This window comes from Coloeus monedula (genome assembly GCF_965178545.1).
Source record: "Coloeus monedula genome assembly, chromosome: 11".
NCBI lineage: Eukaryota > Metazoa > Chordata > Aves > Passeriformes > Corvidae > Coloeus > Coloeus monedula.
In genome coordinates, this window is record NC_138791.1 from 4,476,068 (window position 1) to 4,489,870 (window position 13,803).

The 13,803-nt window shown below is 49.4% G+C and overlaps 1 protein-coding gene across 3 annotated transcripts; it reads left to right on the plus strand.

Moving 5' to 3' along the window:
* The first annotated feature begins 77 nt into the window (after window positions 1-77).
* Window positions 78-10,907, plus strand: LOC309576945 (uncharacterized protein C3orf18 homolog). Of its 3 annotated transcripts, XM_082288548.1 has the most exons (6): window positions 80-197; window positions 1,257-1,420; window positions 3,576-3,971; window positions 5,281-5,306; window positions 6,853-6,982; window positions 8,268-10,907. In XM_082288548.1, the coding sequence occupies exons 3-6, from the start codon at window positions 3,738-3,740 to the stop codon at window positions 8,346-8,348; spliced, it is 471 nt and encodes a 156-aa protein (XP_082144674.1). In that variant the 5' UTR covers window positions 80-197; window positions 1,257-1,420; window positions 3,576-3,737; the 3' UTR covers window positions 8,349-10,907. The 3 variants fall into 3 exon arrangements, with proteins under 3 accessions (XP_082144673.1, XP_082144674.1, XP_082144675.1); XM_082288547.1 differs by lacking the exon at window positions 1,257-1,420 and having other exon boundaries at window positions 78-197; XM_082288549.1 differs by lacking the exons at window positions 80-197; window positions 1,257-1,420 and adding an exon at window positions 1,434-1,546.
* Window positions 10,908-13,803: the final 2,896 nt, after the last annotated feature.

Here is a 13,803-nt window from a genome sequence, read left to right on the forward strand (position 1 = left end):
CCGACCAATCGCGAGCCGAGCCCCGCGGGCGCCGGCCAATGGCCTGGGGCGGCGGGCGCCGGAGCGGGGCGGGGCCAGCGGCGGTGCGCGGAGCCGAGCGGCGCGGCCCGGCCCGGCCCCCGCGGCCCCGGGCGCGGCCCCTGGCGGCCGCTCCGCCCGCGGCCCGGGGAGATCGGACGCTTCGGCGGGAGCGCGCAGTAAGTGCCGGTCCCGGCCGCCCCGGCGCGGGGGACGCCTCCAGGGAGGGGCGGGCTGGGCCGGGCAGGGCCGGGCCGCGGGGGTATCCGGCCACGCCGTCCTGTCCATCCCGCGGGCATTACGGAGCTGGCACTGCGGAGGTGCCACGGTCTTCTCGGGTTTTCCCCCATTCAGTCTTCCGGGAAAAATCCAGTCCGGGTTTTCCCCCATTCCGTCTTCCGGGAACAATCCAGTCCGGGTTTTTCCCCATTCCGCACTCCGGGAACAATGCAGTCCGGGTTTTCGCCCATGCCGAACTGCGGGCCCGAGCCGGCTGCACGTGGGCGGCGGGAAGGGCTCTGCGATCCGGTATCCGCCTGGAAACTTCCTCGGGATGGGGACGGGGGGCTTCCCGCAGGGATGGAGCCGCCGGGCAGCGCTGGGGGGGCACTGCCCGCACGGGGACAGGGCGGTCTCTGCTATTCCAGCGTGCGTCGGCGCGGCCTCAGAGGAGCGGTGGCATTGCTGGGGAGGGTTCCCGCGCCTGCTCCAGGGTGGGATGGGGCCGTGTCCCTCTCGGACAGCGGGAGGGTGGGTGACAGCCAGAGAGCTCCGGGACAGCTGGCAGACACGGTCGGGGCTTCCCCGCTGCCCTAGAGCCTGGTCAGCTCTGGAGCAGAGGTGGGGGAAGCCAAGAGCTCACCCAGGGGGAAGCTACGTCCCGTTGCCAGCAGCAACACAGTGCCACTTGCACTGCTGAATTACTAGACACAAATCTCTGTTCCTGTCAGACCCAGAACGAAACAGCAGCACAGAGAGATTAAAACCAGCACTAAGAAAAGGTTCAAGGTGCTGCCCAAAACAATTTTCTTCATCTCAGAAGTGAGCAGCACCTGTCAGAGATCAGTTTGGAAATGCTGGCTTAAGGAGAGAAACAAACGTGTTCTCCTTCTTCCCATACCCAGCAGAACCCAGCTCAGAGCAGTCCTGGCTGTGTGAGGAGCTCTCTTAGTGCAATGGAACAATGCCAGCTGGCAGCAGCTGAGGAATCTGGTTCCTCTTCTCTTCTATTTGTGCAGGGACTCTGCTGGAACCTGCCAGTGATAGGTAGTAGCTGTCCCCGGCCCTACAGCTGCCAGCAGAGGCTTTGAGTGTGCCCAGCCTGCAGATCAAACTTCCAGCACCGGGATGACAACTGGGAAAGGAAGGTGGTGGGAGAGATGATCCACCCCAGCTCTACCGTGTAAGCTGTGGGCCCTGGGCCATCCTTGCGTTCAGCCTCCCCATCTGACTGTCTGCAGCCTGGACCAGGAGGAGCTGGGGAGCAGAAACAGCCCTAGCTGGACCTGGAAGTGGTTGTCTAAGCCAGGTCAGAAGCCTTTGACACAGGACTGCTTTTAGAGCTAGGTCTGTGGGCATGGGAATCCTTCAGCATGAACAGGACACTGAGAGCAAGAACAAGAACCCCTGTTTGCCCTAGACTAGATTTTCAGCTGGCACATTTTAGCCCAGCCTTTTTTTGGTTTCCAAAACTGACACCACATTCAGCTGAAGGCCTAATCCATTTTGTTTCCAAAATTTAGGACCTATTCAAGATCTAGAGCCATACTCTGCAAAACCCTTGGGCCTGCTTCACTCCTTTCACTTAGGCTCTTTTTCCACTTTTGATTTCCTTGGTAGTGGCTTTTTTAAAACCGGGTAGTATTATGGAAAGTTTCCCTGACTGGCACGAACTGATGGATTCTGCCTGAGCAGCTGCTTGATCTGCTCAATAATTCCTTCCCTTTCCCTGCTGGGCTGTTGCTGCTGCTGCTGTTGTTTTGACACTGATTTCAAATTTACCATCTTTGTGCCCGAATGTCCACTACACCTGAGCTCTGCTGTGGGCAGTAATGGCTGGGGAAGTCCAGGTGCCCTGTGGGTTAAGCAGAGTGCAGGGTCTAATGGTCAGTGAAGGGCACAGTCCCCTTCAGCTGCAATGAACTCGTGACCCAGCACAATGTTAGGAGGGACCACACCAGAACTGTTACTATTCACATTTCTCTGGAAACTCTTGGGAGTTTGACAGCTCCCACAGTCTCCCCGGCACTTCAAAATTCCCCTTTGCTTCACAAAGTTGTTTCCAGGAAGCTGAGACAGACCCTGAATGTGTGGCAAGGCATTTACCTGCTCAGGGAGCTGCAGGACAAGTCGAGGTGACTGCTCCAGCTGCTGACTGACCACAGCACAGCCTGGTGCTGCTGGCCTGGGGGGGTTTCCCTGTTCCAGTTGTTAGTGGCAGATGTTGATCACGCTGCTTCATGCAGTTGTGGACAGCAGGATGGCATCACAGCATGGGAACTGCACAGTAACCTTGCCTGGAATAGAAGAGAGTGGAGCAGAACAATGGCTCTGCTTTGCAGGCACATCTTCTTCTATTCAGAGCTCATTAACTCCTCTGTCCCGGCTGCATTCCAGCCCAGAGATGCAATGTCTGCTAAACTGCAGGGAAATTACCAGAGAACGGCTATAGAAGTTCTCAGGTCAGCTCAGCTCCAGAGGAAGCTGCGTTTTCAGGGAAGCAACTGATGATCTAAAGTTACATACAGTGCTTTTATAAACAAAGTGTGCAAATACTTCCCATAGGCTCATCCCATGGTGTTTTGCAACTCTTGATCATTTGCACAATAGAAGTATGAAGCAATTAAAGCCTTTTGTGTTCTCAGCATGAACAGATCTATCAAATTTCACAGCTCCAATCCAAAATTGGACTAATTTTAAAATTAATATTGATAATTGCCAGTGCATGACTAAGCTTGAGTGGTGCTTTCATGAGGGATTGAGAAATACTTGGTGTCTTAGATGGAGGAGTGATGCAACCCACCCTTTCCAGAGCACAGGGATGAACAGCAGTGGGACAGTGAATAGTGCAGGGACGCACCAGTCACCAGTGACTACCACAACAGGGAACTCCTACTTTGGATTCAATAAAAAGCATCCTCAGCTATGGAAGTCTCACAGCTGAGTGTCATTTTATTGGGTATATTCCCACTGAAAAGGGGATCCATGCAACTTTCCAAAAATTAAAAATAAGAGACAGAAGCAGGAAAATGCTCTATCCTGGGGCAGATAGAGACCACCTGGTTCAGCCTGGGGCAGACTGTGGACAAGGGTTCTGGGGTTGTCCCCACACAGAGCTCCAACTGACTGCAAGGAGGCAGAGCTGAAGCAGTGAGGGCAGAGTTATCACCAACTCCCAGTGAATCAGGCATGACTTTGGAGGATCTCAATACCCCCAAAAAACCTTCTTATTTTGAGTGGGCATTCAAAAACTGTTCTGGTGGATTGGGGAACTGTGGGAAAGGTTGTGCCTGTCTCCAAGAGCTCTGCACCATTCATCTGTTCTCATTCCCTCCTAGGCAGAGTCCAGTGTGGTTCCTACCCCGAAGAAAACCCATCAGTGGTGGTGCTACAGGAGAGGTCTCACGTGAGGGCCCTCAATAGGAAGGACAGCTCTGCACTTCTGTAGCCGATGGGAGAGGACAACAGCTTGGTAACAGGAGCTACCAAGAGCTGGCAGGATGAGTTACAGCTCACCCTCTGTGCATGACTTGCATCACAGCACCCCCACCACAGCCAAGCCAGACCCAGGGACAGCTCTGGATGTGACTGTACCAGAAACAGCCACCGTAAGCCCTGAGACTACCAGTTTCAACAGCACCAAAATCCCAGATGTGGCCAGCACTGGACCTGGCATGAGCACCATGCTGCTTTCCTTTGGGATCATTACTGTGATTGGGTTGGCTGTAGCAATGGTAAGAGAGCCCAGCTAAACATTCCTGTCTCTTGAGGGTGGAGGGTGGCTAGAGGTTCTAGGACTGATTTGCATTGAATAATTTCTTTGCATTCTATTAAAGTCTCACCTAAAACTGCTGGGAACTGGTAGTTCCTGAGGTTCCTTTCTTTTTAAGGCCTTTATCCACTGCTCCAGTATTTCTGCAGTCTCCCTGAGCTCTGGTCCAAATGGGATTCTCAGCAGGCCTAGGAGAGGCCACACGTAGTATCAGTATTTGTTTTTAATAGCAGTAGGAAGTTCAATTAAAAGAAAACAAAGCAGATTGTGTTCTGACTTGTTACCTGGAACAGCTGCATTGATTTAAACCTTCTCTTGGGCCCCACAAGAAAGTTTATCCATATTAACTTTTCAAGCAGACTGTTGAAACCATGTTAGTCTCCCCTGTGGACATGGAATAATTCTTTTTGAATTAAAGTGGCCTGAATCCACCTCAGCAAGACTCACCCTGGACTGCATTTCCAAGGTTCTGCTTGCTGGGTATCAGTCCTTGAGGGTTTGGTATGTCACTAACCTTGCCATTAATGCTGTGGGCAGAAGCTTTAGAGACCAGAGTTGTGTGCAAGGGCTGCAGCTCTCCTTTTGTTACGTAACCAGATCGTTTCCCTGCCAACAAAGAACAGAAGGTAGCAGCAAGCTCCCATTCCCCGTATGAGGAAGGGCTTCACTAATACAGCCATCAGAGGAGCCTATTGCAAAATTTCATTGCAGGCCCCAGGAGGAGTTTTTCCAAAAGCCCCTAAGAAAACCTGGAAATGGTCAAAAGTTCCCAAGAGCAACATCCAGCGTTCGTAGTTGTCAGAACAAGGCTGTGGAGGCCCAGAGCCTCCCTTTCTTCCCAGCACAGGCTGACCGAGGCAAGTCCCTGAGCATGCCCTCCCTCTTTGCTTCTTCCCTTTGTACTGGGGAGGGGGTAGCAGCACTTCTGCGCTGTAGGAAATCGACACAAGAATCACAAAGGGAAGCTTTTTCATCCATATACGTCCTGCAGCCACAGAAATGTGCTGAGCTACACCTGATAATACACCTAATACTCTTACTCCTACTAACACACCTAATACCAGGCCACTGACCACTTACACACGATGTGCTGCCAAGTTCACAGTGATGCATATGAAGTGTCATTTTTGTTGTCACTTCTCCCTTCCCCCACTTTGGTGCACAGTGACACCAACCTTCTCTACCTCTCCTCTGTGTGCCCAAAATTTCTCTTCTCAGCTATTCCCCATCCTACTGGGACTGCTGTAATGATGCTTCTCTTTCTCCTTCAGGTTCTATATATCAGGAAGAGGAAGAGGTAAGTAACATCTGTTGTTGGCTGAAGGGAACTCAGAGCTTCAAAATCTAGAGCAAGCTCAGGAGCTAGGGAGATGATGGGGAGAGTGAAAGCGATGGCTGTGTGAGAACAAGGCTGCAGGGAGCAGCTGTGTGTGACTGAGGCAGGGACGCTCCACTCCTGGGACTGGCCCACCCTCTGACACCCATGTGTCAAAGACTCCTCCACAGCTTTGGAAGGAGAATAAAGCAGAGCAGGAAGAGGCCAGGGATCCTGCAAACTCATCACACTTCACCTATGAGATGCATGAAAACAAAGGAGAGGGTTATGTGTTTATAAAGAAGCTGGGAACTCCATCATGAAAGGTGTGGATCTCAGGTTTCAGCCATTCCCAGATTCCTGTGTTTTCCAGCAGCCCAGGCAGTGACAGCAACTGGCAGCAGCACAGTGCAGAGATGCAGCTTCAGCCCAGGAGTTAATGTCTTAATTTCCTTGCTAAGCTCCTGGCTGAAAATAGAGAGAGCAGCAGGCAGGGAGAAACACATCTTGGTTCTCCTGTCTCACAGCAGGGACTCCGGTGAAGATCCGTAAGCTGTGGTACCTCCTCCCTCCCTGACTCCTTGGGGCAGGCCTGGCCAGGCCACAGACTTCCAGAAAGTGCTGCTGTCTGCTGTAAAATTTCCAAGCCCAACACCAAAGCCCGGGTCTGGGTGCTGCTGCAGGAGCAGCCAGTGCTTGGCCTGTGAAAATAGCACTGCTGGAGATAATGGTTGTGCTGGCAAGCCCATAGAGAAGCAGGGGAAGAGTGTGTCATCCTAACACTTGCCAAAATAGCTATTTGTGGTGACACTGCCAGTAACTGCTTGTGTGTTTCCTTCTACCACCCTCCAAAACTCAGCTATAGCCAAAGGCAGGACTCAGTGTTTTCCCAGGAGCCACCCCATCCATCATCCATCTCTGAGGAGACCCCTTGGGTAATAAATCATAGCTCTGTCTCTTGAAGCAATGATACAAGAGTAGGAACAGTGTCCACAGGCATGAGCCCCCTGTGAGAATCTCTCTCTTTCCTATTTTCTATTTATTGTTTATTATTTTCTATTTAATTTTGTGTACTTCAGCCCCAGAGTTAAAGCACTCTCAGGCCACTGCAGCTTGAAATGAACTGCTGCTGGCAGACTGTGACATGGCAGGATGGGCTGGTGTGGGCAGAGGGACGGGGGAGAAGTCACAAAATGCCAAGCCAGTATGTTCCACTGTTTCTTTTGTCCCTCCATATAAAGCCTAATCTTTTAAGGTCTGCAGGAACTTACATCCTGATTCCTCTGTGTGTAAATGCCTGCCAACACAGATTAGTGATGGCAGTTAATCCCTGTAACTGCACTCTGGGTGTCTTCCACTCCTGCCAGCTGTGTGTAGTAGGTTCTTAGCCTCATCCAGCAAGAGCCATAGGAGCAGAATCCCTGTGCAGCAGGAGCAGCAGCCTGCAGAAAGGCTCAGCAGGGGGGTGGGGAAGCAGCCTGAGCTCTGTTCTTCTCAACCAACCCTTTCCCTCTCCTCCCATGGGCAGGCTGGAGAAGCTACGGCACCAGCTCATGCCCATGTACAACTTTGATCCCACTGAGGAGCAGGATGAGCTGGAGCAGGAGCTGCTGGAGCATGGGCGAGATGCAGCATCGTCCCAGGCATCACAGAACAAGGTAGGCAGCAACACCATGAGTGTCACTACAGCCACTGGTACCTGCACTGCTTTTGTTACGGGGTCAAGGAGATTTTGTCATGGGCTGCAGGGTAGGGAAGCCAAGTAAGACCTGAGGAGGACTTCCCCATCTCTGCTAGCCCTGGAAATAGGGACTTGAGCATTTTGGAGTGCTTAGGGTGGACTGAGGAGCCAGGCAGGTCTTTGACAGGAGGCTCTCTCCTTCCCAGTGTAACAAGAGGTAGGAGAAATAGGAAAGAAGGGCTTCTCACCACTGTTTGGGTCCAGGTTCACAGTGTTTTCTGTTCCCTTTGTCACCACCACCACACAAAAAGTGTTTTTAAAAGAGAGCCAGCAGGGATGGTTGGAACAGGCTGTCTCTTACCCAGTGACACAGCTTGTCCTTAGAGTAGACACACCTTTCCTTTCATGAATTGCTCTCCAGCTGCTCTGTGTTGCCCATGTCATGCCCTGCTTTTCCTGTTCAGGAACAGGAGTTCTCCCAAACAGTTTCAGTTTCCACACACCTTATACCTTCAGATAATCTCTAGCAAGCTTGGTTTGGGCAGAAAGGGAAAGAGAAGATAATAAATACAACTATAATTATAAAATACTTACCTTGAGACATTCTCGACCTGCTAGAGAGCACAAAGATGTGTTGGAATATGAAAGATAATCAACGTATGGAACATAATAGTTTGGAAAAGCAGGAAATGTGGTGTGTAAAAGCAAAGGATCTTGTCCTCTGAGTAGCACATACTAGGACATCATCAGATCCCTCTATTAAGTCCACATAGGGGGCTTACCTGGAGGTAGTAAAGGGGGGAAATTGTAAGGCCAGAATTAACCTTAGCACAGTAAAAACAGATCCATCCTCTCCAGGGACGGGCCAGCAGGATACCTAAGATCCCTCTTGCTAATGCTTGGGAACTACAAGAGTATAAAGATTTAATGTAAAAGAAGAGGGAGAGTCTAAAACAACAACTCAAGCTCAGGCAATGGCACATTTCCAGGCCTTCTTGATATCTCAAGCCTTTTCAGGCTGCCTTGCATATATAAATAGTGAGACGCAGTAATCCAATGATGTGGGGATTTTAAACTGGCATGGATGTGCTAACTTACTCTCCAGCCTGTAGTATTTTCCTGTCACAGCCTTGTTAATGCCTTGTTAGCCAGGCAGCCTCCCCTGGAAGGGGTGAATGCAGTTCCAAGTGTGCGCCTGTGCCCAAGCACAGCCCTGAGCCAAGGCAGCCGTGCTGGCTCTCAGCTCTCCTGCTCCCCTGCAGGTGCTGCTGACGAGTCAGGGAGCCCTGCAGAGACCCAGCCGCCTCGTGTTCACAGACATGGCCAATGCCATCAATGCATGACCAGGACCTGCCCTGCTCCAGGATCCTGCTGAGAACAAGGAGGATGAAGCCAACAAAGCAGTGACTTCCCTCAAGCATGGCTGATCCACCGAGCCCAGCTGGTCACCTGTTGGTTTGTGTTACAAATGGGCACGGGAAGTGCCATCAGTCTGGGAAGCCAACCCTTTGTAAGGGCAGTGGTGATTTTCTGCTGTGTCTGTTACCACTCTAAGGTCTTGAGCTCCAGTTTCTGGGCTGGCACTGCCTGGTAACACCTACCAAGCTTTGTGCTTAGGAACAGTGCCTGCCTTGTACAGATTAACCTGTCAGAGCACAGAGCTGTGGTCTGTGGGTCAGGGAAGGAGAGAGGTGCATGTTTCAGAGACCTTCTCCACTGGCTCTGTGTGCCCAGGCCCCAAGGAAAGTGATGGATGGGCCTCTGCAGTGACCGCAGCTCTGGCCGGTCCTGGGAGGGGACTGGTGGCAAAGCCTCTTTGAGCCAGGAGAGCTGCCTGCCCCAGCTGAGGGGTGACCTGGGGCACAGCAGGGAGAACACAACCATGGGATTATCCCCTCCCAGGTGCATGGCTGCTGATAAATGTGCATCAGGGTGATGTTGAAGCATGGGGAATTCACTGGCTTTAAAAAGTGAAGCAGTGAACATTTGGCCACTTAGATCTTAACTGAGGAAGTGGCTGAATATCCCAAATTAGAGCTACTCTACAGACAGAGGGATTTCACACAGCTAGAGGCAGGGACTGTCACTGTCTGGCTACTGGTCTTAGGAATAACAGTGCTTGGGCCACAAAGAGGAATTGAGCAGAACTGGGGGTTCCAATACCCCATATCCCCTCCTGCTTTGGCTCAGGGAAGTTTCTGCAGTGCAGAGTGTTACCCAGGAAAAAGGATTAAGCTTTGAAATACTTTCTTTTAAATAAGGAAGAACATGTATTGGCTCAACAACAGCCCAGTGTTTGCCCCCAGAGATGACTAACAGCTGGTTTGTACTTCCTTACCTGCCAGGACCTGCAGTCAGAGCCTTCTCTTCTTCCTGCTGAAGGGAACACAGACCTTTGTGTTAGCCTCTGCTCGAGTTACCTGCTAGGAACAGGTAGGTGGGACTAGACAGGTAAGCCAGGGGTTTCCCTGTAGCCCTGAAGCATCTCTCTGCCTGTGCATCCTTCAGGGCTGCAGGAGTAATAGAGTGCAAAGGGTCTCTGGCCACCTTGGCATGTGGCACTGCAGTGTGGGGGCCTGTCCTCTGCAAGCCTTTTGATGGGCACTGGCCCCAAGTGCTGCAGACCAGCACAGCAGCCAGGGACCAGCATCAGAGCCCAGCCCTGCACTGATCACCTCCTGATCTTTGTGTGGTACAGGCATTTGTCAATCAGATTGTATTCCATCCACAGCACCAGTTAAAAGGGAATCAGGGCAAGCCAAAATCTGAATGCAGACCTAAAGCTTTATGCAAGGAGATGTTTCAGAGTAGCAATTCAGGTATCATGTGCTTTGTTGCAAGTTTGGACCTGCCAGTTAGTTTTTGTTCTCCCACCTGTTTTCTTTTCTTCCCCCGTGTGATTGTTTTTTTCATATTCGTTAAATGCAGACTGTTTCCTCAGCATATGCCCCTGATCCCTGCAGGGCACAGTACCTTACCAGTTCTTCCTCTTCCACTGACACAGCTGCCCTCAGGGCAGCTTTGCAGGGCTAAGTTGCTTTAGTTTGTCAGTATCCAGCTGTCTTTTTAGAACTAAGGATTTCTGGGAGTATATTAGGGGTTGGAGTGTGGAAAACAGCCTAGCCCTCATAGTCAGGAGATGTGGCAGGAGGCACGCCCAGGCTGCTGCTGGGAGGAAGGTGTATGGATACAAATACTGTAATGCAGATTAGGTCCTTAGAATTTGGAGTCTGTCTGTGGGTATTCCCAGTGATCAGCTGAGAGACAAATACATAAATACATCTGCTACCCACACACACACTTCCCATCTCCTCCAGGTGCTCAGTGAGAGCAGCCACAGATCTGATTTCTCCACTGCCTCTCACCTTTCCATGCTCTGCAGCAGCACAGGGATGCAAGTGGCAGCAGGGGGGTCCAGCTATCCTAAATTGCAGCATTTTCCGCAGAAATCTTAGGATTGGAACTTTCATCTTTGTTTTAAACTCAACAAAAGGCAAGTGTGAGCTGAATTGTTTCCTCAATGCCTCAGCCCACTGCATGCCCTGCTCCCAGCTCTGTGCTGCAGTGGGAGCTGCCCAGCAGTGATTCCACCAGGCCAGGTGCAAACTGCACTTTGGTCCATGGTTTACTGAGATAAATCCTGTGCAATGAACACACCAACAGAGGAATTCTCTTGAACCATCCTCCCTGTGATGGTAGGCTTTGTCCTGTGATGTCTGCCCTTAAAGTAAAGAAGTACAGATAGTAAGATTAAAAGAATATTATGGGTAATTGCTGGGCTCGTACTGGAGTATTCTTTTAGTTCCATAGCACCTCCTCTCACAGTTCTTGGAAGTATATGTATAATTTAGCAGAAGCATTATGATGTAATTTAATTCAAGTGTTTCTGTGTTTTAAAGCATTGAAATATAATTAAACTATTTACATGAAAGTCTAGTGTGATTCTTTTTTCCCCCCATCATCTGCATTTTCCCACAGAAACTGCTGGAGTGTATCACCAGTATCTGCTGGCAATTTGTCTGCAGTGAATGCCCCTGCTCTTTCAAAAACTGAACTAAGTGTGGGAAAACTTGGAAGGGGAAGCTCTGTGGGGGTCAAAGTTTAGTGTTCTATAGCACAGAAACTCAGATCTCTTCAGAAAGGCTTGCTGGAGAAGTCAGGAGGGCAGGAGCTTCCAGCTGGCAGTCCTGGGCATCCAGAGTACAAAAAGAAATGCCAGTTTAGCCTTAAGCTGAATTCCTGCACAAACCAGGGGTTCATCAGCTCACCTGCAGCTCTGCCCAGGCCAAGGGGAACAGAACATGATGACATTGGTGATGTATTTCAGATTTGCTTCTGCCTCATCTGGCCCACAGCCCCAAGACTTGGGACTTGTTAGGAAAACTGTAAGATGAACAAGAGGCAATGCACAGGCAGAGAATTAATTGTACAAAAAGCTCAATAGCTGTATAGCCCACAGAACAACGTGGGGGAGAAACAGACTCGACTGTGGAGACATCTGGGTGTACACATGAAGCAGAACTGGCCTGTGTTCCCATCAAGCCTCCAAGGCACACAAAAGGATGGAATTAGGCACCCACATTTGGGCTTAGGAGCCTGTCTGGTTTTCTCCATGTGTGATTCCTCCTGCTTATTATTTCTTACATCAGTCTGGGGCTGCTCCTCAATCACCAAATTTTTGTTTATAATCTCCAAAACTCCAGGTCAAAAGACACTCACCTTGTCCAGCAATGTGTGTACGTGAGCTAAGGGTGTTGCACAAGGAGGAGGCAAAGCAGGAGCCTGAGGGGCTTTTGTTGAATACCTTTATTTAAAACAAACTTCAAGGCTAATTTGCAAGTTGCCAACACTCTCTATGCCTTCACCAAAACCATTTATGGGAAACTTCCAAACTTTGCTAGATAACAAACCTCGTTCAGCTCCTGTAACAACTGTAATGACCTCTTATTTTTGGCCAAGTCAGACCTAAGCTTCCTGAGCTTAAAAACACTTGACATGCATTTGCTTAAGAGGTAGGATTTGTCTACACAGAAAAGGTAATTAACTATATGGGAAATAAAAATGTTTATAATTTCAAAAAAGACAATTGATCCAGTGTGAGATCCTAGCTGTCTGAATCTGGAATTCTGCCCACCTTTCACAAGCATTGACTTCCATTCTAATTTTCTGCATAAACATGGAAGCTGAAGTTATGGAGTGGGATTTCAACTACACACAGAAGAGCTCCTGAAAGAGTGGAATTCTGTTCTCCTCCAGCACTTGCATTTTTATGGAAATAAGTTCTCTACTGTGGTTTTTCAGGAGAGTGTTAAGAGGTAGCAAAGACTAGTTTTGGTTTTTTTTAATTTTATGAGAAATACTTCGTATGCACATCCCAGGAATACTGCTGACCTAAAGCAAATGGATTTACTATCTAGCCAAGGCAGTTTGCACCCCTATTCCAGGCCACCAGCTGAGAAAGGACTGACTGATGTCACAGGAAAAGCTTGAGTCTCTTACAGATGTAATCCCTAATCCATTTAGGAGAAGCTGAAGTTCCAGTCTCACACAGTAACAGCTACTGCTCTCAGGTAGCAGGGGTTAATTAAACAGGCAGTACAGCCTTGCAACGAGAGTACTGAACCTGCCAACTCAACTGAAAATCAGGCACAGAAGTTGGTAAAATATTTTGGTTTGCTACTGGAGTGGCCTTTGAATGTAGACATGAACTGCAGCTGAACTTGTGTGTGCACTGAAGAGCAGCAGAGTTCAGGGGAGCACCAGCTGCACCTTCTCATGTAACCATCAACAGTACAGATTCACTTGTGTCATGTCCCACCTGGAGTTACCCCCACAGCAGGAGCTGGGGGTCAAACTCTTCCCATACCTGGCAGTACAGCTCATCCTATAGCACAGGATTTAGGTCAGTCCCTGTGATCTAATCCATTCAGTCCTTGATTTCTCTGCTATTTGGTAGTGGAGGTACAAAGATTATCTGTGATGCAGTTTTCTGCTGTGACCACCAAGCTCCATATACAAGAGAGTGCCCTTAGGGCAAACCAGACACCCCACAGAATTGGGACTGGAACTCTCATCACTACTAGCAGAATTAATGGGATCGGGACTCATCAGTACTAAACTGGGTGGACTGGAAAAAATTACCCAAAAGGCAAAAAAACCCACTTTTCACCCCACTATCTCTCCAATCAGCCTTTCTTCTTAATTCTACATACATTTTCTTGTGTTAAATAAATACCTGCCAAGGGAACAGAACTCTGATGAAAAGATAATAAATGAGTTCAATATATATGGCCATTTCATGGGTTTCTGCTATGCAACACCATAAATTTAAAGCCAATTATGTTCTGTTTAAATATTTAACACTGCAAAGCTAGCCAATTTTACATCCTGTCAGAGATAATTGAAATACCCACTTTGTCCCTTAATAGGCAAGGCAGAACATCCAGGAGATGGAAAATACCACCGGGATTTCAGTTTGCAACTGGATATTGGAAATACCCTCAATTAATCAGAATTCAACAAGTTCAGCTCTGACACCAAAAGCACAAATCTGCTAACAATGTGAAACTGAGAGCAGCCAGCGACAATCTCAAACCAACTGGCTACTGCTGTCTCCCAAAACTAATCACCAGCTTTTATTTGCATAGTTGTGACACTAGAGGACCCCACACACACGTGTTAGGGACTGAAATTAAACTAATTTAAATTGAATCCTGAGGCTATGTAAGGAAGCAACTTTTGTATAACTGGTTCTTTACAGACACTCCTTTGAAGGGATGAAATCCAGTGGCTGTGACT